General features: G+C 45.1%; 1 protein-coding gene and 1 non-coding gene across 5 annotated transcripts in view; both read left to right on the top strand.

Moving 5' to 3' along the window:
* The window catches only part of Sfi1 (SFI1 centrin binding protein), a 63,150-nt gene that overhangs the window by 20,794 nt on the left and 16,045 nt on the right, over positions 1 to 26,311 (top strand). For all 4 annotated transcript variants that reach the window (XM_069994480.1, XM_069994477.1, XM_069994478.1 and 1 more), the window contains exons 8-15: positions 1,033 to 1,135; positions 5,347 to 5,503; positions 8,392 to 8,553; positions 11,237 to 11,307; positions 13,392 to 13,484; positions 16,055 to 16,152; positions 17,260 to 17,326; positions 22,286 to 22,416. In XM_069994480.1, coding sequence (XP_069850581.1) covers positions 1,033 to 1,135; positions 5,347 to 5,503; positions 8,392 to 8,553; positions 11,237 to 11,307; positions 13,392 to 13,484; positions 16,055 to 16,152; positions 17,260 to 17,326; positions 22,286 to 22,416 — 882 coding nt within the window. The remainder of the gene's footprint in view (positions 1 to 1,032; positions 1,136 to 5,346; positions 5,504 to 8,391; positions 8,554 to 11,236; positions 11,308 to 13,391; positions 13,485 to 16,054; positions 16,153 to 17,259; positions 17,327 to 22,285; positions 22,417 to 26,311) is intronic.
* On the top strand, positions 23,208 to 23,343 carry LOC138808534 (small nucleolar RNA SNORA1). The gene has a single exon (XR_011366483.1). It is a non-coding gene; the product is annotated as a small nucleolar RNA SNORA1 (small nucleolar RNA).

The following is a 26,311-nucleotide window of genomic DNA, read 5'->3' as shown; positions in this document are numbered from 1 at the left end:
AAGTGGCACTGTGGCTCAAGCGGTAGAGTGCTAGCCTTGAGCTGAAGAGCTGAGGGACAGCGCCCAGGCCCAGAGTTCAGGCCCCATGACTGGACCCAAAAAAACCCAAAAAAAACCCAATGGTTTAGCCGGGCGCTAGTGGCTCACACCTGTAATCCTAGCTACTCAGGAGGCTGAGCTCTGAGGATCATGGTTCAAAGACAGCCTGGGCAGGAAAGAGACTCTTATCTCCAATAAACCACTAGGAAACCAGAGTTCAAGCCCACGACTGGACCCCAAAAAAAAAAAAAAAGTTAAAATAATGGTTTGTTTTGTTTTTTGGCAGTACTGGGGATTGAACCCAGAGCCTCACACTTACTAGGCTAGTATTGTATCACTGGAGCCAAGACTCTGGCTATCAAGGATTTTTTAGTTTTACTGGTCCTGGGGTTTGAACTCAGAGTCTAAGGACTCTCCAACTTGAGCCATGCCTTCTCTTCTGACTTTTTGCAAGTTAATTGGAGATCAAGGTCTATGATTTGTCTGCCTGGGCTGGCTTTGAACAGTAACCCCTCCAGGTCTCAGTCTGAGTAACTAGGGTTACAGAACTGAACCACTAGTTTCTATACTGAACTGTTTATTGATTATTGGTTTCTGTTATTGTTGTTGTTGTGATACTGGGGCTTGAAATTGGCCTGGGTGTTATTCTTTAGCTTTTTTGTACTCTACCACTTGAACCATAGCTCCACTTCCGGCTTTTTGGTGGCTAATTGGAGATAAGAGTTTCACAGACTTTTTTTTGCTTGAGCTGGCTTTGAATCTCGAACCTTAGATCTCAGACTTTTTCATAGTTAGGATTACAGGTGTGAGCTACCAGTTCTTGGCTTGATTGTTGGTTCTTGTTTTATCAGTGGATCTAGTAGTATCAGTCTAGAGATGGCACTGTGTGAGAGAAAACTTGAGCTGGGGATTTGATCCATAGCACCTAAACTGCCCTTCTCTGTTCTGGGTGGCTTTTTCCTGACTGATTCCATCTCTGATTTGGTCTTTTAGGGTGTGGTGGAGCAAGTGGAAGCAGCAACTAAGACAAGCCTATGTGAATCATGCTCTCCATGTTACAGCTGTGAGGCACAACGCCCTGAGCCTCCAACTGCAGGTACGTCCAGTAGACTTGGACTTTGGTGTCCCATCTATATTCTTAGTAGGAAGCTATCCTTCTCTTGCTTTGTGTTGGACAGACAGGTGAAGTATGGAAGCCTGGGCTTTTGAATAGGCAAATGCTGCTGTGTGGAATCTATAGAGCTGGTCCACCATGTGATTCTTATAATTTGTAGAGAATTCTTATCATTGTGGGACTGGAAGGGATTTGTGAATTAGTCAAACTGCTTTTGCTAAAAGCAGTTTATTTCCTCTTTACTGTTTTTTCCACTGCAGATTAGTAATGCAAGCAGAAAAGAAACTAAAGTTGAATAGAAAAATCAGTTTCTGTTTCTGTATAGCTTTATTTTTCTTACAGGCTTTCATTGGGAAAGCCACTAGCTTTGGGTTGATTGTAAAGGCCTAAAGACTGTACCAAAAGTACATTGCAGTAAGATTCCAATGACCTTTGATAAATGTCTGTGGAATATTTATAGGTGTGCCAAGTTAGTTGCACAAAATAGAACATAGAAAAATACCTATTAGTAAAGGTTTCAGTAGTATCTTTTTAATCTGACAACACATTGCTGGCTATGCCAGTATATGCAGATCATATGCAAATAGCATATATAGGAACTGGAGATATAGTTCAGTGGTAGAATACATGCTTAACATGTGTGCAGCCCTAGATTAAATCCATAACAGCCGGGCGCCAGTGGCTCATGCCTGTAATCCTAGCTACTCAGGAGGCTGAGATCTGAGGATTGTGGTTCAAAGCCAGCCTGGACAGGAAAGTCCGTGAAACTCTTATCTCCAATAAACAACCAGAAAACCGGAAATGGCGTTGTAGCTCAAGTGGTAGAGCGCTAGCCTTGAGCTGAAGAGCTGAGGGACAGCGCTCAGGCCCAGAGTTCAAGCCACATGACTGACTAAAGTAAAATAAAAAATAAATCCATAGCAAGAACTCCCTCTCTTCATAATTGTATATACACCCACCTAGACTGGACAAAGATGAACAAACTTGGGCCCAAATTTGTCCTACTGCTGTTGTTTTTGTTTTGTTTTGTTATTGTTGGTCCTGGGGCTTGAACTCTGGGCCTAGGTGCTCAAGGTGAGCGCTCTACCACTTGAGCCACAGCACCACTTCCAGTTTTCTGGTGGTTAATTGGAGATGAGTCTCAGGGACTTTCTTGCCCAGGCTGGCTTTTTTTTTTTTTTGTCAGTTGTGGGGCTTGAACTCTGGGCCTGGGCGCTGTCCTTGCCCTCTTCAGCTCAAGGTGAACGCTCTACCGCTTGAGCCACAGTGCCACTTCTGGTTTTCTAGTGGTTTACTGGAGATAAGAGTCTCACAGAGTTTCCTGCCCGGGCTCGCTTTGAACCTCGATTCTCAGATCTCAGTCTCCTGAGTAGCTAGGATTACAGGCATGAGTCCCCTACACCTGGCTTATACTTTTATTTTTATTTATTTATTTATTTTTGGTAAGCCATGGGGCCTGGATTCTGGGCCTGGGTGCTGTCCTGGAACTCTTTAGCTCAAGGCTAGCACTCTACCATGAGCCACAGTGCCAGTTGTGGCTTTTTCTGCTTATGTGGTACTGAGGAATCGAACCCAAGACCTCCTGCATGCAAGGCAAGCACTCTGCCACTGAGCCTACATTTACTTTTGTAGTTTGCTTTTTTCCCTCTTACAGCGGAAGCCTGAACTCAGGGCCTTGGTAAGTGCTCTTCCACTGAGCTAAATCCCCAACCCCTGTAGCTTGCTTTTTAAAATATAACAATGCGGGGCTGGGAAGGTGGCTCAGTGGTAGAGTGCTTGCCTTGCATGCATGAGGCCCTGGGTTCGATTCCTCAGCACCACATGAGCAGAAAAATCCAGAAGTGGCACTGTGGCTGAAGTGGTAGAGCACTAACTTTGGTCTGGAGAGCTGAGAGACAGCACCCAGGTCTAGCATTCAGGCCTTACAACCAGCCAAAAAAAAAAAAAAAATATATATATATATATATCAATGTGTTGAGATGTATTCATGTGTATATACAGAGACAGATCCTCTCCTCCTTTTTCTTCTTTCCTTCTTTTTTTTTTTTTTTTGGTCTGGTCGTGGGGCCTGAACTCTGGGCCTGGGCACTGTCCCTCAGCTCTTCAGCTCAAGGATAGCGTTCTACCACTTGAGCCACAGCACCACTTCCGGCTTTTTTCTTTTTGCTTATGTGGTGCTGAGGAATCGAACCCAGGGCCTCAAGCATGCAAGGCAAGTGCTCTACCACTGAGCTACCTTCCCAGCCCAGGAATCAGAATTTTCAAAATTTGGTTTTCAGAGAAAACCAAAACCTTGTGGTCTATAAATGTAAATATCAGAATGGATTATTATATTATTTTATCTTTAAAAATTTCTAAAAAAAAAAAAAATTTCTTACCAGGCACTGGTGGCTCACATCTGTAATTTTAGCTACTCAGTAGGCTGAGACCTGAGAATTATGGTTCAAAACCAGCCTGGACAGGAAGTCTGTGAGACTTCCAATTAACCACCAGAAAACTGGAAGTGATGCCATTGCTCTAAGTGGTAGAGCACTAGCCTTGAGCAAAAGAGCTCAAGGATAGGGGCTGGTAAAGTGGCTTAGTGGTAGAGTGCTTGCCTAGCATGCATGAAGCCCTGGGTTTGGTTCCTCAGTACCACATAAACACAAAAAGCCAGAAGTGGCACTGTGGCTCAAGTGGTAGTGTGCTAGCCTTGAGCAAAAGAAGCTCAGGGACAGTGCCCAGGCTCTGAGTTCAAGCCCCAAGACTGGCAGAAATAAATAAATAAATAAAGCTCAAGGATAGCACATAGATCCTGAGATTAAGCCCCACAACTAACAATAGAAATAAGTCGGAGCCGGGCGCTGGTGGCTCACGCCTGTAATCCTAGCTACTCAGGAGGCTGAGATCTGAGGATCGCGGTTCAAAGCCAGCCCGGGCAGGAGAGACCATGAGACTCCTATCTCCAATAAACCACCAGAAAACCGGAAGTGGCGCTGTAGCTCAAGTGGTAGAGCGCTCGCCTTGAGCTGAAGAGCTGAGGGACAGCGCCCAGGCCTGGAGTTCAAGCCCCATGACCGACAAAAAAAAAAAAAAAAAAAGAAATCAGTCGGGTGCTGGTGGCTTATGCCTGTATCCTAGCTACTCAGGAGACTGATTTGAGGATCATAGTTCAAAGCCAGCCTGAGAAAAGTCCATGAGTGTCTTATCTCCAATTAGCCACCAAAAAGCCAGAAATGGAGCTATGGCTCAAGTGGTAGAGCTCTACCTTGGAGCAAAAAGTTCCGGGACAGAACCCCAGGACCTGAGTTCAAGCCCTAGCACACACCAAAAACAAAAAACCTGTCTTTGTGTATTATTGCTATTTTGTGCTTATCTAGAGTCCAGTCAAAGTTGACTTAAAGAGCCTTTTGAAACTGGGAGAGAGGGGTGACATGTACTCTTGGAAGTGGCATTGTGGCTTAAAGTGGTAGACCAGTAATAGTATTAAGTGAAAAAGCTCAGGGACAGTGCCCAGGCCCTGAGTTCAAAACCTGTGACTGACAAAAAGGAAAAATGTACTTTTTACCTGACTTGCGTAACTGTAACCCCCCCCCCCCCCACATCACCTTTATAATGACAATAAATCTTTTTTTTTTAAGAGCCTTTTGATTTAGGATAGGAAGAAAGTAGCTCATTTATACTTGATTCTTTTCTTTTGTTGTGCGCATCCTAGGGCTTAACTCAGGACCTGGGTGCTATCCTTGAGCTCTTTTGCTGAAGACTAGTGGCTTTATTATTTGACCCACAACTCCACTTCCAGCTTTTTTTGGTAATTAATTGGAGTTAAGAGTCTCACAGAGGGGCTGGGAAGATGGCTCAGTGGTAGAGTGCTTGCCTTGCATGCATGAGGCCCTGGGTTCCTCAGCACCGTGGCTCAAGAGGTAGAGCGTTAGCCTTGAGCTGAAGAGCTGAGGGACAGCGCCCAGGCCCAGAGTTCAGGCCCCACGACCGGACCCCCCCCCAAAAAAAAAAAAAAGAGTCTCACAGACAACTCTTTGACCCTTAATCCTCAGATCTAGCCTCTTGAGTAGGATTGTAGGTATGAGCCACTGGCTCCTGGCTTCTGATTTCTAATTTTAGCCTATCTGATGTATCTGTTTCTTTTCCTCCCCTCACCTGCATTTCCACTTTTTCTGACTCTCCCTTGATTCAGTGATTTCTCTGTGTTTTAGGCTTGGTCACGGTGGCAAGAACAACTCCAGCACAGTCAGCAGGAGAGATTAAAGGTGGTTTTTGCAATGCAGCACCACGAGCACCGACAAAAGCAGAGATCCTTGAAGGCATGGCTTAAATACCTGCATGTCCGCAGGAAGAAGAGGCAACAGAATGGTGAGCGGGACCCTGAACTCTCAAAACAGGGGCCTGGTTGGAATATCCCTCTCCTTTCCTGGTGCCATAAAGAAGAAATATTACCATGTCATGCCATAAATTTTGGTGAAAAGATTTTGGGAGAAAGAGAATACATCATTCTTTAAAAAAATTTTTTTTGGGGGGCTGGGAAGGTGGCTCAGTGTTAGAGCGCTTGCCTTGCATGCCTGAGGCCCTGGGTTCGATTCCTCAGCACCACATAAGCAAAAAGAAAAAAGCTGGAAGTGGCGCTGTGGCTCAAGTGGTAGAGTGCTAGCCTTGAGCTGAAGAGCTGAGGGACAGCGCCCAGGCCCAGAGTTCAGGCTCCACAACTGACATACATACATACATACATACATACATACATACATACATACATACATAAATACCCAAGATGATAATATAGCTGGGCACCAGTGGCTCATGCCTGTAATCTTAGCTACTCAGGAGGCTGAGACAGAGGATTGTGGTTCAAAGCCAGCCTGGGCAGGAAAGTCTGAGACTTCAATAAGCCACCAGAAAAACTGGAAGTGGTGCTATGGCTCAAGTGGTAGAGTGAGTGCTAGCCTTGAGTTGAAGAGCTCAGGGACAGCGCTCAGGCCCAGAATTCAAGCCCCACAATCGACAAAAAAAAAAAGGGATGTTACAGTTACATAAGTTAAAGAGTACATTTCTTTTTGGCCAATGTCACCCCTTCCTTCACTCCCAGTTTTTCCCTCCCATCTCTACCTACAAGTTTTTTTTTGTTTGGGGTTTTTTTGGTCAATCATGGAGCTTGAACTCTGGGCCTGGGTGCTGTCCCTCAGCTCTTCACCTCAAGGCAAGTGCTCTACCACTTGAGCCACAGCGCCACTTCTGGTTTTCTGGTGGTTTATTGGAGATATGAGTCTCATGGACTTGCTTGCCCGGGCTGGTCTTGAACCAAGATCCTCAGATCGGGCTGGGAAGATGGCTCAGTGGTAGAGTGCTTGCCTTGCATGCATGAGGCCCTGGGTTCGATTCCTCAGCACCACATAAGCAAAAAGAAAAAAGCCAGAAGTGGTGCTGTGACTCAAGTGGTAGAGTGCTAGCCTTGAGCTGAAGAGCTGAGGGACAGCGCCCAGGCCCAGAGTTCAGGTCCACGACCGGCAAAAAAAAAAAAAAAAAAAAGATCCTCAGATCTCAGCCTCCTGATAGCTAGGATTACAGGTATGAACCACCAGCGCCTGACTTTGGAATAATATTTTTATGATTTAGTTTCCCAATTGGTTTCAGAACTAGTAATCATAAGAACATGATCATTGGCAATCTTTTTTTGTACTTGAATGTATTGAGATAAAACAGTGTAAGCAAGGGGCTGGGAAGGTGGCTCAGTGGTAGAGCGCTTGCCTTGCATGCATGAGGCCCTGGGTTCGATTCCTCAGCACCACATAAGCAAAAAGAAAAAAGCCGGAAGTGGTGCTGTGGCTCAAGTGGTAAGAGTGCTAGCCTTGAGCTGAAGAGCTGAGGGACAGCACCCAGGCCCAGAGATCAGGACCCACGACCGGACCCCCCCAAAAAAACAAAAAAAAAAGCAAAGCAAAACAGTGTAAGCAAGACATTATGCTATCTTAGGTCAGGTTAGGCTCGCCTCTTTTCTCCCAGCCCTCCCCACAGAAATCTCCCCTTTTGGAAGATTTTTTTTTCCCCATATTTTATAGGGCTTGAATTTCTAGGCCTGGGTGCTGTCCCTCAGCTCTTCAGCTCAAGGCTAGAGCTCTACCACTTGAGCCACAGCGCCACTTCTGGCTTTTTCTGCTTATGTCGTGCTGAAGAATCAAACCCAATGCCTCATACATGCAAGGCAAGCACTTGTACCATTAAGCCACATTATTAGCCCCTATCCTTGAGCTCTTTTGATCAAGGCTAGCACTCTACCACTTGAGCCACAGCACCACTTCTGGCTTTTTCTGTTTATGTGGTGCTGAAGAATCAAACCCAGTGCCTCATACATGCAAGGCAAGTGCTCTACTAGATCCACCTTTCCGAGCCCCAACACAGTCCTTTTTGAAAGCACCAGATACCATTCCTGAGAAACTCGTGATAAAATTGATTTTTCACAGCATCCTCCTCCCTAAAATTACAGCCCTTTGGCTCTTTTTTTGGTCATGGGGCTTGAACTTGGCCTGGGTGCTGTCTGTGAGCTTCTTTAGCTCAAGGCTAGCACTCTACCACTTGAGCCATGGTGCCACTTTCGGCCTTTTCTGTTTATGTGGTACAGAGGAGTCAGACTCAGGGCTTCGGGCATGCGAGACAAGCACTCTACCATTAAGCCATAGTCCCAACCCTGGCTCTTTCTTTGGAGAGAAGAAAAAGCAGCTTAGGAATTCTTGAAGACCTTTCAGTATTTGCAACTTTTTATATTTTGTTTTTGAGGATCAGGCTTAAGGTCTTGGATATGCTACACACATGCTGTATTACTGAGCTAAGTTACAACCGTGTTTAAAAAGGTTCCAAGAGCTAGGTACCAGTGGCTCACGCCTATAATACTAGCTACTCAGGAGGCTGAGATCTGAGGTTTGAGATTCAAAGCTAGTCTGGGCAGGAAAGTCATGAGACTCATCTATTAACCAACAAAAAGCAGAAGTGAAGCTGTTGCTCAAGTGATAGAGCATTGGCCTTGAGAAAGAAAGAAAGAAAGAAAGAGAAAGAAAGAAACTTCTCAGGGACAGTACCTAGGCTCTTAAGTTCAAGCCCCAGGACCACACACACAAAAAAGAAAAACTTGTGAATATCTTTTCCAGGAGCAGCCTTGGATCCCTGCAGTGTGCTAGTGGTTAGGGTTGTTGTCTTTTACCATCTTTCACTGAATGGAAGAGCAGGAAGAAACTGAAGTTACGTTTCTGTTTCAGAAACAGCAGAGCGATTCCACCATGTCACTGTGCTGCAGATACACTTCTGTGACTGGCAGTGGGCCTGGCAATGGAGGCAGAGCTTGTCTGCCCACCAGGCCCTGGTGGAGGAGCTGGCCAGGAAGATGGCACTGCGGAGGGTCTTCACACATTGGAAACACTGTATCCTTCTCAGTCACCCAGGCCTGTGCACCCCTCAACCAGGACAGCATGGAGCTGAGCTGCATGGCAAAGTGTCAGGAAGACGCCGTTAGCAAACTATCTAACGCAGCCTTATCTCTGCTGACCTCTTTGAGTTATTTTGTTGTTGTTTTAACTTGAACTGTGCATTGAAAAGAATACACACAACTTATACTTTAAAGAGTAACTTAGCCAGGCGTTGGTGGCTCACGCTTGTAATCCTAGCTACTTAGGAGGCTGAGATCTGAGGATCATGGTTCAAAGCCAGCCCGGGCAGGAAAGTCCTTGAGACTTTTTTTTTTTTTGGGTCCATTCGTGGGGCCTGAACTCTGGGCCTGGGCACTGTCCTTCAGCTCTTCAGCTCAAGGCTAGTGCTCTACCACTTGAGCCACAGCGCCACTTCCGGCTTTTTTTCTTTTTTGCTTATGTGGTGCTGAGGAATCGAACCCAGGGCCTCAGGCATGCAAGGCAAGCACTCTACCACTGAGCCACCTTCCCAGCCCCAGTCCTTGAGACTCTTATCTCCAATAAACTACTAGAGAGCTTGCCTTGAGCTGAAGAGCACAGGGACAGTGCCCAAGCCTAGAGTTCAAGCCCCACGACTGACCAAAAAAAAAAAAAAAAAAAAAGAGTGACTTACCACCCAACTTAAAAAAAAATAGAGCTAGAAGCCAAGAGCTGGTGGCTGATGCCACTAGCTACTCAGGAGGATGACTGCTGAGGCTTGTTGTTTGAAACCGCCTGGGCAGGAAAGTCCATGAGACTCGGATCTCCAATAAACTACTCGGAAAAAGCCAGAAGTGGTGCTGTAGTTTAAGTGGTAGAGTACTAGCCTCGCGCATAAAGGAGCTTAGAGATAGAGCCCAGGCCTTGAATTCAAGTCCCAGGACTGGCAAAAAGAAAAAAAAGAGCCTAACACCTCTGCCTGCTCCCTCCTGATTAAATCTTTTTTCTGTCTCCTCCAGAGAGGACATTATTATTCCATCTCTTTTTTCTGTTGCCCCATTTCCTGGTGTTTCTCTGAGCACTCAGGGAGTGGAAATAGTCCTGGCCATCTGCTTCTCAGTGGTCATGGCTCTTGTTTATTGAACTTGGTACCATCTGTGGTCATTATGCACAATTTGTAACAGTGCTGTGGAATAGGTGTCCCTATCTTCATTCGTAGGTGAGAAACAGATGGGTGTTTTGTAAGAGATTTTCTAAGTATTTGGGAACATAGGCCTTTACTCCTGTGTAAATGTTCTTAATTATTACACCCCTCCACGCAGTGTATATCTATGGTGAAGATTTAGATGGCTTGGATGTTCCTCCATATATTCATTTGTTCATCACCCTCAAATCACATTAAATGCCCTTGCTTCTGTTCTGTAGATGGAGCAACTCAGATACTCAGAGTATTCATTATCCTCCTCCCTTCCCCCTGCCCCCTCTCCCCCTGCAACATGGTTGTGGGTTTTAAACTCTGGGCCTGGGCGCTGTCCCTCAGCTCTTCAGCTCAAGGCTAGCGCTCTACCACTTGAGCCACAGCACCACTTCCGGTTTTTTTTCTTTTTGCTTATGTGGTGCTGAGGAATCGAACCCAGGGCCTCAAACATGCAAGGCAAGCGCTCTACCACTGAGCCACCTTCCCAGCCCTGAGATTTTTATCTTCAATTAACTACCAAAAAGCCATAACAAGAGTTGTGGCTCAAGCAGTAGAGCACTATCCTGGAGCACAAAATCTCAGAGAAAGTGCTCAGGCCTTAAGTTCAAGCCCCAGAACTGACACCAAAGGGAAAATAAAAGTTTGTATCTAAAAAAGGCATCATGGCACACACTTAGAATCCTGGCACTCAAGATGCTGAGGCAGAAGGATGGAGAGTTTAATGTCAGTGTAGGCCTGTAGTAGGAGATTTTTATCAAGTTCTGTGGGGATTCAGGCATGGAGGGAATGTTTGAACGAAACGTAGGTGTTAGCGAAGACAAGTTCTCCAGGCACAGAAACTAGAAAGGACATTTCAGGTGGAAGGGATGCCATCTGCCCAGGTTTACAAGTTAGGAGAAGCATTCAGCTAGGGAGTTGTAGGGTGTCGCTTTTTCTGATGCTTTGCACTGGGGAGCTTCTGCATAGTTTTGTGCTTTAGGTAGTTCTGGATTAGAGGGTGGAGGCTGTCCCAGGGTCACCAGCTGTGTGAGAGCATGCTTACATTCTGTGTGAGGGACAATTCAGATGAGCTGCAGGGACAGAACAATGCTGGAGATGGAGAGAGGAGAGCAGATGGGCTTGGCAGCTGACAACATGGGGGATGTGGGAGGAAAAAGCATTTGAAAATAACTCCAAGGTTTTTCACTCCAATGTCTGACTAGATTGTGATACCAAAGCCGAGAGTACAGAGAAGGAGCAAGTTCCTGGGATGTGGTGATTTGGAAGTGCTTATCAAAACTGGTACTTGGGTACTTTTTGCCTTCCATCACATGGGCATCCAAGGAGAGGGAAGGCCGGGCCAGCTATTTGATAAGGAACTCACATGGTTCCCGGTTGCTTTCCTGGGAGTTACCAAGGGACAGAGGTAGACATCATCCTTGTTCCCCTTACAGCTGTGGTACTTCAGGTGGATCAGAGGAAGCAGGTGCACTCTGTAGGGTTGGTAGCCTTGTTGACAATGGAGGCCTTAGCTCCTGGCAGATATGCTGCTGTGTGCCGAAGAAGCTGCCCAGCGGAAGGTGGCAGAAGAGCACCACCAACACAGGCTGCTGGTAAGAGTGCCAAATCTAGGACCCCACCCCATGGCCTTGGAGTCATCCCCTTGGGACCCTCACTCTTTCATACTGATTGAGTGAAGGTTCCCAGGTCTGAGCGAGCTGCAGTCTTTTTTTAAAAAAAAATTAAACAAAACATGTTTGTTGTTAGGCTTGGGGCCTGGGTACTGTCTCTGAGCTTTTTTGCTCAAGGCTAGTGCTCTGTCACTTTAGCCACAGCCACCTGGGTAGCTAGGATTACAGGTGTGAGCCCCCAGTCCCTGGCTTGAACTGCAGTTGTTTTTTTTTGTTTGTTTTTTTGGGGGGTCTGGTCGTGGGGCCTGAACTCTGGGCCTGGGCACTGTCCCTCAGCTCTTCAGCTCAAGGCTAGCGCTCTACCACTTGAGCCACAGCGCCACTTCCGGCTTTTTTCTTTTTGCTTATGTGGTACTGAGGAGTCGAACCCAGGGCCTTAGGCATGCAAGGCAAGTGCTCTACCACTGAGCCACCTTCCCAGCCCCTGTTTTTTTTTTTTTGTTTTGGTTGGTTATGGCACTTAAACTGTGGGCCTGGTGCTGACCCTCAGCTCTTCAGCTCAAGGCTGGTGCTCTACCACTTGAGCCACAGAGCCACTTCCAGTTTTCTGGTGGTTAATTGGAGATAAGAGTCTCTTGGACTTTCCTGCTAAGGCCGGCTTTGAACCACAGTCCTCAGATCTCAGCCTCCTGCATAGTCAAGATTACAGGCATGAGCCATTGGTGCCTGGCTGAGCTGTAGTCTTTGTGTGTGTTTTTTTTTTTTAACTTGAAGACATTTTGGATCTTTATTTTTATTTATTTATTTAGTCGGTTGTGGGGCTTGAACCCTGGGCCTGAGCGCTGTCCCTCAGCTCTTCAGCTCAAGGTGAGCGCTCTACCACTTGAGCTACAGCGCCACTTTCTGAGCTGTAGTCTTGAAGCACTCTTTTCATTATTCGTGTTCCTATTTGCATTTTGGAGAGAAGGCAATGGTGTAGGATCAGAGATAGATATTTGAAGCTGTGAAGGAACCGTAAGTGTTGCAATCTTTTTACATAGTGGATCCCATTAGAATGGCAGAAGCCTCATCTGTAACAAAGATCAAAGTCACAATGCCGAGCTTAAGGCAAGATCTGGACAGTCAGTTTCTGTTCAACTAGCTGCTGCCTCCTACCCTGACCATCTGAGCTAGTCATCAAAGACATAAGAGCCTCAAGCTCCGTAACATGAAAACTCCTTAAGGCCATCTAATCTTAACTCCTGTGGCAGAAACTACAACCCAAGGTTCAGGGCCATGAGGGACAAATGGGCTTTGTCTAGGTTCAATGTGAAACGTTGTTGGAGCTGGAGCCAGGCCTGAGTGTCCTGCTCCTGTCCCAAGACCCGCTACTCCCCAAGGTTTCCTTCTAGGCTACTCTAGCAAAGGAATATTTATAGCAAACATGAGTCCCTGAGTTCTTACCACAGTACAGACCAAGCCATCTGCATCTGTAATTATATACATGTATATACTGCCCCTTATATGGTTTTTTAAAAAAATACTATAAGCAAAAAGGTGCATATGTGTGTTTTTCCGGGGATTGAACCCAGCAGATCTGGTGCGTGGTAGGCAAGCAGTCTGCCACTGAGTCCTAGTGCTCACTCTCCCCCATCCTTGACTCTCTCCTAGGTAAAAGTTGATTTTTGACCTTGGTAGAATTCTTTCTTGTGTGGATCATGGGGATCAGAGGTGATGTGTTCATGGCACAGTATGTGGACACTAGGGAGTGGTCCTGCCAATCTTACTGAGTGCCTGCTGCACAGGCTGACTTGTATTAGTTCCCAACTTGATTTCAAAGCAAAGCAATTGAAGGGAATGGAGTGCCTTGAGCCATAGACACTCCCTGAACATTCTGACCCTTGATTGCTGGCACCGCTTTTCCTTTGTCCACACTTTTTTTTTTTGGCTGTGCTGGGGTTTGAATTGAAGGACTTGAGCTTTCTAGACAAGTGTTCTTCCATTTGAGCCACATGCCCTGATCAAGTCCACACTTATTTCTATAGATTCTGACTCTTTATAATTGCTGTAATTTCTTCTTTATGTAGTATTTTTGCTTCAGAGCTCTAAGAGACAATGTGACCCGAATCCATCTCCAACGAATAAGGAGGAATCTTGCTCACCAACAGCATGACGTCATGGTAAGGGTTATCTTCTGTATTAAGGGACCCATGCTGATGGCCATTCTCTTGTGACCTCTGTGCTCAGAGATTAGTTTACACTTTAGACTCCAAAATCTTTTTTTTTTTTTTTGGTCAGTCATGCAGCTTGAACTCAGGCCTGAGTGCTGTCCCTGAGCTCTTTTGCTCAAGACTAATAATGCTCTGCCACTTTTAGCCACAATGCTACTTTTGGATTTCTGGTACACAATTAGAGATAAGAGTCTTATGGACTTTCCTGCCTGGGTTGGCTTTGAACCATGATCCTCAGATCTCAGCCTCCTGAAGTAGCTAGGATTACAGGTATGAGCCACCAGCACCCAGCTAGACTCTAAAATCTTAATGCTTATTTTCTTTAGTAATCCATACTTTCTAATAAATAAACTATTGCTTCAGAGCACTGGTTAATACTTTTTTTTTTCCATTGGTTTTATTTTACTTTGTTTTTCAGATAGTGTCTCTCACTTTTTCCCAAGCTAATCTCAAATCACAATCCTGTTTTTACCCTCCAAGTAGCTGAGATTACAGGCATGTGCCACCATACCTAGCCTCTGCTTCAGTTCCCCAACCCACCTCTAGTCATTTCAAAGTAAATTATAAACATCATTACATACTGTACTGAAACATTTCCACATACATCACTCCAAGTAAGAAGTTTCTTAACTATAATATCTTTATCATCTCTTTAACGAAATTAATAATAATGACCTAATATTATCATATACCCAGTCTATATTTAGATTTTCACAGTTGTTCCCAAAATATCTTTCTAGCTGCTCTGTGTGTGTGTGTGTGTGTGCATGTGTGTGCGTGTGCGTGTGCGTGCACACGCGGATTTAATTCAGAATCCAAGTGCTGTCCCTGAATTGTCCCCGCTTCAAGGCTGGCACTCTACCGCTTGAGCCACAGCTTTACTTCCAGCCTTTTCTGTTTATGTGGTACTGAGGAATTGAACCTAGGGCTTCTACCACCAAGCCATATTCCAAGCCCTCATTTTTTTTTTTTTAATTTGGTATGGGCTTTCTGCTCTCACCTTTTTGCTCAAGGCTGGTTCTCTACCACTTGAGCCATACCTCCAGTTTCAGCTTTTTGCTGGTAAATTGGTTAAGTGGAGGTAGGACTCACAAAGCACTTTCCTGCCCTGGCTGACTTGGAATTGTGTTCCTCAGATCTCAGTCTCCTGAGTAGCTAAGATTACAGATGTGAGCTGGCAGCATCTGGCTTTTTTTTTTTTTTTAATATAAATATAAATATAAAACCGGTTTCTCTATGGGGCCTAGACTGGCTTCAGACTTGTAATACTGCCTCAGCCCTCTGAGGCCTGAGATCACAGGGGTATGCCACTATGCCTGGCTGTTACAATGTCTCCTAAAGCTCTTAAACTAGAACAGCCCCATACCACACATTGCGCGCGTGCGTGCGTGCGTGCGCGCGCGCGTGTGTGTGTGTGTGTGTGTGTGTGTGTGTCAGTCTGGAGCTTGTACTCAGCTTGGGCACTGTCCTTGAGCTTCTTTGGCTCAAGTCTAGTGCTCTACCACTTGAACCACAATGCTACTTCTAGCTTTTTCTGCGTAGTTTATTGGAGATAAGAGTCTCATGGACTTTCCTGCCCAGGCTGGTTTCAAACTGTGATCCTTAGATCTCAGCCTCCTGAGTAGCTAGGATTATAGGTGGGGGCACCAGTGCATGGCAACTACGTCTTTTTGTACATGTTGATTTTCTTCTAAATACATTTTTAACTGTGGGCAATGTACATATAAAGGTTATCATTTTAACCATTGTGAAGTAGCATTACACACATCCATGTTGTTCATTATTACCACTCACTGTGTCTAGAACTTTTGCATCTTGCAAACTGCAGCTGTATCTATTAAAAACTCCCCATTGATCTTCCCCCAGCCATGACAACCATCAGTCTACTGTCTGTCTGTCTTTATGAATGTGGCTCTTCTAGAGACCTCATAAATTAAATTTACATTATTTATCCTTTTGTGATTAGCTTATTTAGTATAATATATAGTTTTTCTTTAAAATGATATCACCAGCTTTTTTATTTTTTGAAGAACATGCTTATTATTTTGTACAGTATTCTTTATTCTCAGTTTGTCTTATTGCTTGTTTTGTTCTTTTGATTTTTCTTTAGCCCCTGTAAAATAGAAATTGAAGGGCTTGATTAGAGATTGAAATGAAATATTTTGGCAGAACTATTTCACAGTTTAGAGTAGGTGCTAAAATTAGTTTTACTTTGTAAAACGTCATTGTCTTCCATGAAGCCCAGGTTAGGGTTAGCTTTTTCATCCCTATTTCCCAGAAACTAGAAGAACTGTCTCTTTGCCTTTGACCCTGGGCCAGACAATACCTCCTCCCTAGGTAGCCATGATTATTTTGGGTGTTGGATGTTCTACACTGAGGTAATACCTGCTTTGCGGGGCGGGGGTGCGGGGGGAGTGCTCACAGTCTGGGAGTCAACAGTTAATCAGCAGGTTATGAGCAAAAGCAGTTATTTCACTTTTTACCTAATACACTTCCTTTTTCTCCCTGTCTGACTTTAGCTGCTGCGCAGGTTCTGGAACCTCTGGCAGTCTCAGATTGAGGAGAGGAAGGAGCGAGAGCAGCTCCCTTTATCTCATGCAGCCCGAGGCCACTACAGGTAAGACTGGGCTCTGCCTCTCCAGAGACACTGTGTGATTCTGACTTTGGGTCTTCTAGCAGTGATCAGTTACCCAGGCATGAGTGAGTGGCAGACTCAAAAAGGAACTGGGAGCCATGGCTCACGTGGTAAAGCTCCTGCCTTGGCAAGCATGAGGGTTTGAATTGAAACTGCATTACCTCTAAAACAGAAAATCCAGATAGTTAGAATATGGGGACTTTTATACATATTTTCTAAATTCTAGAGGTAGTATACTTGCTGCTCTAATGAAGCCTATAAGGAAATTATCAAGGACTGGGGATATAGCTCAGTGGGATATCACTTTCTTAGTATGTGTGAGGCCCTGTGTTTGAATTCCAGCATTAAAAATAAACGAAAATAAAACCAGAGTTATCAAAAATTTAAAGCAAGCATGAGTCAAAAGCACGTTAGAGGGCTGGGAAGGTAGCTCAGTGGTAGAATGCTTGCCTTGCATACATTAGACCCTGGGTTCGATTTTACAGCACCACATAAGCAGAAAAAGCCAGAAGTAGTGCTGTGGCTCAAATGGTAGAGCACTAGCCCAGAGCTGAAGAACTGAGGGACAGTGCCCAGGCCCAGAGATTAGACCCCACGACTGACAAAAAAAAAACCAAAAAAATCAAAAAAAAAAAGAAAAGCCAAAAAAAAAGTTAGGTATTTGTTTTCTTTGTTCTTAGAATGAAACTAATAAGCCCATGGGTTCCTCTAACTCTCAAGAGGTAACCATGTCTAAATTTTCCTGCCTTAGAAACAAAACAGAAATTTCGGGTGCCGGTGGCTCACACCTTTGATTCTAGCTACTCAGGAGGCTGAGATAAGAGGATCTCAGTTCAAAGCCTGGGCAGGAAAGATCCTGAGAGTCTTGTCTCCAATTAACCAACAGAAAACTGCAAGTGGCACTGTGGCTCAAGTGGTAGAGGGCTCGCCTTGAGCGGAAGAGCTCAGGGACAACACCCAGGCCCAGAGTTCAAGGCCCACAATAGACAAAAACAAACAAACTAACAAAAAAACAAAAACAGAATTTTTAAAACCAGAAACCTGAAGGTGCTGATAAGCAGTACCTAGCTGTTCTGTGTTTTATTCCAGGGTGACATTGCTGAACAAGTGTATCCAATTGTGGCTCCAGTATGTTCAGAAGAGAAGATACAAACGGGTAAGGAGTGTGTCACAGCAGACAGCATCTAGCCTTACACTTACATTCAGCCTGATGGCTTTGCAAAGATTTCTTAGGACTCTGCCATGAGATCTTATTATTCTGATTTGGAGGAGAGGATGCTATGAAAGGCTTTGAGATAATTTCCTTCAGTCCCTGCTAGTCAGAACATCTGCTCAACTCCATCTCTATCTGCTAGGAAAATGTAGTGAGCTACCTCCTGCCAGCCATGCACGTCTTCATTCACACTAGTTTATGATATGAACTCACCAGCCCCTCACTCAGTGGGATCTCCAGATGTGGAGAGGTGAAGAGTATGAGTGTTGTATCCCAGGGCTGCCTAATATGAAACAGATGCTCCAGTAGGTGGAGGAGATGGGGTCAGGATGGCAAGTGAGTAAAGATAGATTGATGAATACTTACTGAGCTGGGCACCTGTGGCTCATGCGTATAATCCTAACTGGTTTGAATCCAGGTTGGGCAAGAAAAGTCTGTGAGACATATCTCCAATTGATCACCAAAAAGCTGAGAGTAGAGCTGTGCCTCACGTGGCCCAATGCCAGCCTTGAGGAGTAAAGCTAAGGACAGAACTTAGGCCCTGAGGGCTGGGAAGGTGGCTCAGTGGTAGAGTGCTTGCCTTGCATGCATGAGGCCCTGGGTTCGATTCCTCAGCACCACATAAGCAAAAAGAAAAAAGCCGGAGGTGGCGCTGTGGCTCAAGTGGTAGAGCACTAGCCTTGAGCTGAAGAGCTGAGGGACAGCGCCCAGGCCCAGAGTTCAGGCTCCACGACCGGAACCCCCCCCCCAAAAAAAAAGAACTTAGGCTCTGAGTTCAAACCCTAGGACCAGTGCACACACCCAAAAAGACTTACTGCACAACCTCTGCACACAACTACTATGCCTAAGCACTGAGGTTGCAAGTATGATACAAAGTAAAGAGAATCCCTGCCCTCATAGCCTTACAAGTCAGCACCAGGGTGGCAGATAAGTGATCTTGCAGGCTGGTTCTAATGGTTGGAGTAGCTGTCTGAAGGATTTCAAAGCCACATTCAGACTCAGAGGGAACTTGTTCAGTTCATAATGTCAACATGGGAAGTGCCATTCTGGCTATCCCTGGCAGTCAGAGAAGACATCAGCCAAACTCCCCTGGTTATATTAGTGCTGCTCTTGATACCTCCATCTGCATCCATCTGCTGCCACATGTGAACCTGAAATTTTGTTTTTCTCCTCAGTTGTGGGGTAGATTGCAGAGGGTGTGTGCGTGTGTGTGTGTGTGTGTGTGTGTGTGTGTGTTCATGCCAATTCTGGGGCTTGAACTCAGGGGCTTCAGTGTTGTCCCTGAGCTTTTTTGCTCAAGGCTGGTACTCTGCTACTTGAGCCACATCTCCACTTCTGGCTTTTTGGTGGTTAATTGGAGAGAAGCATTAATGGACTTTTCTACTCAGGCTAGCTTTTTTTTTAATTTATTTTTTATTTTTTTTATTTTTTTTGTCGGTCGTGGGGCTTGAACTCTGGGCCTGGGCATTGTCCCTCAGCTCTTCAGCTCAAGGCGAGCGCTCTACCACTTGAGCTACAGCGCCACTTCCATAGCTTTTTTTTTTTTGCCAGTCCTGGGCTTAAACTCAGGGCCTGAGTACCATCCCTGAGCTTCTTTTTGCTCAAGGCTAGCATTCTACCACTTGAGCCATGGTACCACTGCCAGCTTTTTCTGTTTATGTGGTGCTGAGGAATTGAACCCAGGGCTTTGTGCATGCTAGGCAAGCACTTCACCACTAAGCGACATTCCTAGCCCCTCAGGCTAACTTTGAACCTTAGTCCTCTAATCTCAGCCTCATGAGTAGCTGGGATTACAGGCATGAGCTACCAACACCCTCCATAGAACACAAATTTTTAGCAAGGCACAAAGACTCCTCCAAGAGCTAGTCTTTCTGTACCCCTCCTTCCTGCTACTACTCTTCCCTTCTCAGCTGCATTCTGGCTAGGTGGGTGCCAGTCATTCCTGAACATTCTGTGTGTGTTCTGCCCATTACTGTACCTGCAGTTCTCTTTGGCTCACTACCCTGCTGACTTGAGCGCTCCTTCCTCCTCCTCCACCCCAGCCACTCTGATGGTGTAGTTTATCAGTGCATTAGAGTGCCTGCTGGCCTCTTTCCCCCCAGCCTGTGAGCTCCTTCAGGGTACAGCCTGTCTCTTCTCCTTTACCCAAGCTCTGTTTGGCAAAGGCATTGCTGACTCATTTGGATGCATGAACACACAAATGAGTGAGTGCACTGCGATTCACCATATCTGAATGTTCCCAAGAGTTGTCTGGTCTGCGAGGTTGTTTAGATGGCACTATCCCAAGGTGTGGCTGGTTTTGTGTCATCCTTAGGGATATCCTTTTATGTCCCTTTGATTATTTCTTTTCTTTTTTTTTTTCTTGCCGGTCGTGGGGCCTGAACTCTGGGCCTGGGCGCTGTCCCTCAGCTCTTCAGCTCAAGGCTAGCGCTCTACCACTTGAGCCATACCGCCACTTCCAGCTTTTCTGTTTATGTGGTGCTGGGGAATCAAACCCAGGGCTTCATGCATGTGAGGCAAGCACTCTACCACTGAGCTACATTCCCAGCCCCTTTGATTGTTTCTGAAAGGACTCTTTTAAGTTCATTTATCTTGGTAAAACAGGTCTGAGGAATAGTGAAAGCAGTGATGTTAAATGGTTGTTTTTATTTTTATTTATTTATTTTTTTTTTTTTAATTTTTTTTTTGGTCCGGTCGTGGGGCCTGAACTCTGGGCCTGGGCGCTGTCCTTCAGCTCTTCAGCTCAAGGCTAGCGCTCTACCACTTGAGCTACAGCACCACTTCTGGCTTTTTTCTTTTTGCTTATGTGGTGCTGAGGAATCGAACCCAGGGCCTCATGCATGCAAAGCAAGCACTCTACCACTGAGCCACCTTCCCAGCCCTGGTTGTTTTTATTTTATGTATGTATGTATGTATGTATGTATTTGCCAGTCCTTGGACTTGGACTCAGCCTAGGCACTGTCTCAGAGCCTCTTTTGCTTGAGGTTAGCACTCTACCACTTGAGAGCCACAGCGCTACTTCCGGCTTTTTCTGTTTATGTGGTACTGAGAAATTGAACCCAAGGCTTCATGCATGCTAGGTAAGCACTCTACCACTGAGCCACATTCCCAGCCCAAGATGGTTGCTTTTTAAAGACCTTCCACTAACTACCTGAAGATTACCTATAAGTGAAGATGGCCCAGGAATACAACAGTTCAAAATATTACTTACTATGGGTTTCTGAGGGCTGGGATATAGCTCAGTGGTAGAATTCATGAGCTTGCATCTTAAGGTGACATTTGTTGAGTAAATCTGGCATATTCTTTTCTCTGAGGGGTGGGAGTATATGTACTCACATATTCATATACGCATCATATCCACACTGTTCCAATGGTCCATTGATATGTAAAAACCACACCAGTTCTTCAGGTGGCTCATACCTGTAATCTTGCCTAGCTACTTAGGAGAACTGCAGTTTGAGGCCAGCCCTGGGTCTACAGAAAAATTCTTTTCTTTTCTTTTTTTTTTTGGTTGGTCGTGGGACTTGAACTCTGAACATGGGTGCTGTCCCTCAGCTCTTCAGCTCAAGGTGACCACTCTATCACTTGAGCCACAGCGCCACTTCCGGTTTTCTGGTGGTTCGTTAGAGATAAGAGTCTTGCAGCCGGGCGCTGGTGGCTCACGCCTGTAATCCTAGCTACTCAGGAGGCTGAGATCTGAGGATCGCGGTTCAAAGCCAGCCCGGGCAGGAGAAACCGTGAGACTCCTATCTCCAATAAACCACCAGAAAACCGGAAGTGGCGCTGTAGCTCAAGTGGTAGAGCGCTCACCTTGAGCTGAAGAGCTGAGGGACAGCGCCCAGGCCCAGAGTTCAAGCCCCACGACCAACAAAAAAAAAAAAAAAAAAAAAAAGAGTCTTGCAGACTTTCCTGCCTGGGCTGGGTTTGAACCATGATCCTCAGATCTCAGCCTCCTGCGTAGCTAGAATTACAGGCGTGAGCCACTGGTGCCCAGCCAGAAAGGTTCTTTTTTTCTTTTTCTTTTTCTTTCTTTTATTTTTTTTTTTACAACATATATGAGACCAAGCATCCCTGGCTGCTACAGAGGTATAGCAGACAGGTATAGTTAAGAAACAATCTTAAAGCCGGGCGCCAGTGGTTCACACCTGTAATCCTAGCTACTCAGGAGGCTGAGATCTGAGGATCAAGGTTCAAAGCCAGCCCGGGCAGGAAAGTTCGTGAGACTCTTATCTCTAATAAATCACTAGAAAACCAGAAGTGGTGCTGTGGCTCAAGCGGTAGAGTGCTTGCCTTGAGCTGAAGAGCGCAGGGACAAGCATCCATGTTCAGAGTTCAAGCCCCATGACCAAAAAAAAAACCCAATACAAAATAGATGCACATATGTATATACTATACATATAGATATAGTTTTTACATATATATATATATATATATATAGTTATCTAACTGGATCTGTAATATTTATCTAAATAACATAGGAAAATGTGCTAAGACCATATGTAATTGAAGTAATGTTTATCTACCATGTTTCATTTTTCATCTAGCATGTTGGCCAAAACCAAATACCGTATTTTCAGAGTTTCTCCTCCACTTTTCATGTGTAGGAAGCCGTCTTCCCTTAAGACTATGGCTTTTGCAAGGCAACAGTGGTTCATGCTTGTAATCCTAGCTTCTGAGGAGGCTGAGGTCTGAGGATCATGGTTTGAAGCCAAGCCTAGGCATGCTCAAATGGTAGAGGGCTAGGCTTGAGGGAAAAAGACAAGAAAGCATGAAGTCCTAATTTCAAGCCCTAGTATTGATGTGCGCGTGTGCACACGCACTCGTATACACACACATACAGACTCTGAGAGTTCATTTGAAAGAAAAACAAAGCACAAAAGGCTATTTATTATTTTACTTCAGCTCCTGAAGGCCAGAGCAGACCGTCATTTCCAGCAGAGAGCCATGCCCACTGCATTCCACACTTGGAACAGACTTTGGCGACGGCACCAGCAGGATTATATCCTCAATGCCAGAGCTGTCCGTTTCCACAGGTGAGCTGGGCGGCTCCCATCTCCACAAGACCACACATCTCCAATCTAACTCTGCCAGGCATACAACCTGGTGACTTTGCCTCTCCCTCCCCCGGTCCCTGATGCTGTTTCTTCCTGGGTTCTCAATAATGTGGGCTTATTGATTTCATCTAATGGGAAAGGACAGCCAGTACTCCTGAGAAAAGTGTTGTCCATCCTTACTGTAAGTATTTTCAAAATAGCCTGTGAGCCATGCCCCTGTCCTCATTTCATGCTGCTGATAGCTCCATAAGGCCATCCATTAGCATTCTGGAGGAGAGCCGGGGCTGGGGGACTATGCATCACACTGGCAGACATTCTTGAGTATGATTTCCCAGAAACAATTTCTGTGCTACAAGACCTGTTTTTTTTTTTTTTAAAGACTGGCTTTTTATAGTGTTGAAACTATAGTCATCAACAAAATTAAAAAGGTCTTGCTCAGCGCAGGACCCCACTACATGTCAGTGGAACGCAGTGAAGAAATTTTGAATCCATAACTGTGATCAGCCCTTGTGGTGGCATTATATGGTAGAAGAAAGTGAGCATACATAAAAGCTCCTTTCACCTTATCTTCACTAATAGTCTCCTCCTCTCAGCAGTCCTGAGAACAGGTGTAAAATGATAAGTGACCTACCCATGCTAACTCAGTCGAGTACGTGGCAGAACCAGATTTTACACTCAGTTCTCCATTCCAAAGTCCACGTGCTTTCTACTTGATGATGATGGGGAATATTTTTCCAATGACTCTCTAGGAGTTTTACATTCTGATAAGAAGATACACTGTGTATAAGAAAGCATTGATAGTGTTGACCAGGGTCCAGAATTGTCCGTGAGGCTGAATTGAGACAAAGGTTGCGCTTTCATCACAGTAAATGTATTGCAGTGGTGACAATGAGAGCTGTAACGTTTTAAGCTCATGGGTCAAAATATACAATGAGGGAGATGTGTTCCATCAGTATTAATAGTAATGAATAAAGTCTGTAATTTTATTCATTACAGGAGCTTTCTATAATTCATCTTTTTAGGATCCCAAAATAATTGGCTTGAAGAATGACATTTCAAAAACCTTAGCTGTGGGATTTTGAAGTTGTCATCAGTATTTCTATAATCGTGATAAGAAAAGCTCTAATAAAAGGTTTGTGACAGGGCGATCAGTTCTGTTGTGTGTGTGCTTGCTGGCATTAGAGATTGAACTCTGGACCTGTGCTCTGTCTGCTATGTGAGTTCCAGCTTTTTGTTGGCCAATTGGACATAGCAATTGATCTTAGATCTCATCCTCCTGAGCAGTGGTGTGACTTGAATTGTTTCTGTCAAAAAGGGCTATCTTAGATTTCAAGAGAAATATATATATATATATTTTTTTGGGGGGGGTCTGGTCGTGGGGCCTGAACTCTGGGTCTGGGCGCTGTCCCTCAGCTCTTCAGCTCAAGGCTAGCGTTCTACCACTACAGCCACAGCACCACTTCCGGCTCTTTTCTTTTTGCTTATGTGGTGCTGAGGAATTGAACCCAGGGCCTCAGGCATACAAGGCAAGCGCTCTACCACTGAGCCACCTTCCCAGCCCATCAAGAGAAATCTTGATACTCACCTTGATGGGCACTGAAGGAATCACAATATGTGAAAATGATTAAATAAAAATTTATTGACTTCAAACAAAGAAAATACTGAAAATTCCAGGCCTGGAGGCATGTCTTAGTGGTAGAGCACCTGCCTAGCAAGCAAGAGGCTCTGAGTTCAAATCCCAATACCCCACACAACTGATCCATGCCACAATTTCTTCTAATATCTCAGAGCCAGTGCTGAGTATGGCAGGGGAGCATGGCATTATGGGGTGGGGGGTTTCCTGTGAGCCAAAGGAGTAAGGCAGTCACTAGATAGATGGTCAGGGTAAAAAGCTGAGGACAGCAGACTGAGGATCCAGACTGATGCTATAGACAGAAAATGGGCCAGATGCTTGAACAGATGTGTGGAGCTAGTAAAGTGGTGGTTTTCAATATTACATACAATGTATCAGTTGTGGATGATGGAGAGATGATAAGAGAGAGAAAGGGGTGTGATATTGAATCTGGAGATACTGCTTTGAGGGGATCACCCAGAACTCCAGCATTCCTGAGCACAAAGTCCACAGAAATGTTTTTTGGGGGTGGTATTAAGAGAACATTTCTCCCTTCTCTGGAAGAAAGCAGCTTCCTCTTCCTGGTTCCTGTTCTTGTACAAGATCTTGTACAAGGAACCTTGTACAAGATCTAATCCAGAAATGACTTCAGTACTTAAGACATGCACATACTCTGTTATTTTCTGTACAAACAAGAGGAACCTCCAAAAGGCTTTCTGCTGGGGAAGCAGGCTTGAGTGTTTAAAGGCTGCAAGGGCAAATTGCAGACAGGGAGCGGACAGGAGACAAGGCTTGAAGTATGATGAAACCTGACCTTGATTTTGGCCTGCCTTGGTGGGTTGGACTTTTTAGGTGACTTAGTTTTTCAGGTTCTCACCTTCCTGGTTCATGAGGGAGTACAGTGCGTCTATCTTGCAAGCTCACAAAGAATTGTATTCAGACCTTTGTTCTGGCACTGGCCAGCTTTGTGACCCAGGGAAAACCAATCCCTCTGAGCCTCCATCTTCCCAAATGTAAGCAGATAATTTGATAATAGTCCTTGTCATAGGTCCTCATAGAAACTAAGTGATAAAGTCCAAATGCTTAGTGCAAAATATTAATAATCCCTCTAGTCTTCAGAATTGGTTTGATTTGTGATTCTCTTGGTAAGTAAATATTCATGGTTTAATATTTAGTAATGTCCAAATATCTAGTCTTATACACTCTTTTTTTTTTTTTTTTCTGGTTGGTCATGGGGGCCTGAATTCTGGGCCTGGGCACTGTCCCTCAGCTCTTCAGCTAAAGGCCAGCGCTCTACCACCAGAACCACAGCGTCACTTCTGGCTTTTTTTCCCCCTGCTTATGTGGTACTGAGGAATGGAACCCAGGGCCTCATGCATGCCAGGCAAGCACTCTACCACTGAGCCACCTTCTCAGCCCTCTATACTCTTAAGATACGTTTTTTTCTGTTTTTGCCAGGCACTGGTGGCTCACGCCTGTAATCTTCATACTCAGGAGGCTGAGATCTGAGGATTGGGTTCAAAGCCAGTCTGGGCAGGAAAGTCTGTGAGACTTATCTCCAATAAACCACTCTGAAAACCAGAAGTGGTGCTGTGGCTCAAGTGGTAGAGCACTAGTCTTGAGCTGAAGAGCTCAGGGACAGTTCCCAGGCCCAGAGTTGAAGCCCCACAACCGACAAAAAAAAAAAAAAAATTGTTGTTTGGTCAGTCGTGGGGCTTGACTCAGGGCCTATGCACTGTCTTTGAGTTTTCTTGCTCAAGCCTAGAGCTCTATCACTGAGTCACATCTCCACTTCCACTTTTTGGTAATTAGTTGGAGATAAGAGTCATATAGAGGGCTGGGAAGGTGGCTCAGTGGTAGAGCGCTTGCCTTGCATGCCTGGGACCCTGGGTTTGATTCCTCAGTACCACATAAGCAAAAAGAAAAAAGCCGGAATTGGCCCTGTGGCTCAAGTGGTAGAGCGCTAGCCTTGAGCTGAAGAGCTGAGGGACAGCACCCAGGCCCAGAGTTCAGGCCCCACGACCGGACCCCCCCCCAAAAAAAAAAAAAAAAAAGTTATATAGACTTTCTGCCTAGGCTGGTGTTGAACCACAATCCTCAGGTCTCAGCCTCTCAAGTAGCTAGGATTATAGGCATGAGCTACCAGTTTCTAACAGGATATATATATACATACATATAAATATATATATATGCACACACACCCATACATACATACATACATACATACATACATACATACATACATACATACATACATACATA

Source organism: Dipodomys merriami, unplaced genomic scaffold, assembly GCF_024711535.1.
Source record: "Dipodomys merriami isolate MVZ:Mamm:240054 unplaced genomic scaffold, mDipMer1.0.p SCAF_45, whole genome shotgun sequence".
In the NCBI taxonomy this organism is placed as follows: Eukaryota; Metazoa; Chordata; class Mammalia; order Rodentia; family Heteromyidae; genus Dipodomys; species Dipodomys merriami.
Note: the sequence above shows the minus strand (reverse complement) of the source record. Positions and strands in the feature narration are given on the sequence as shown.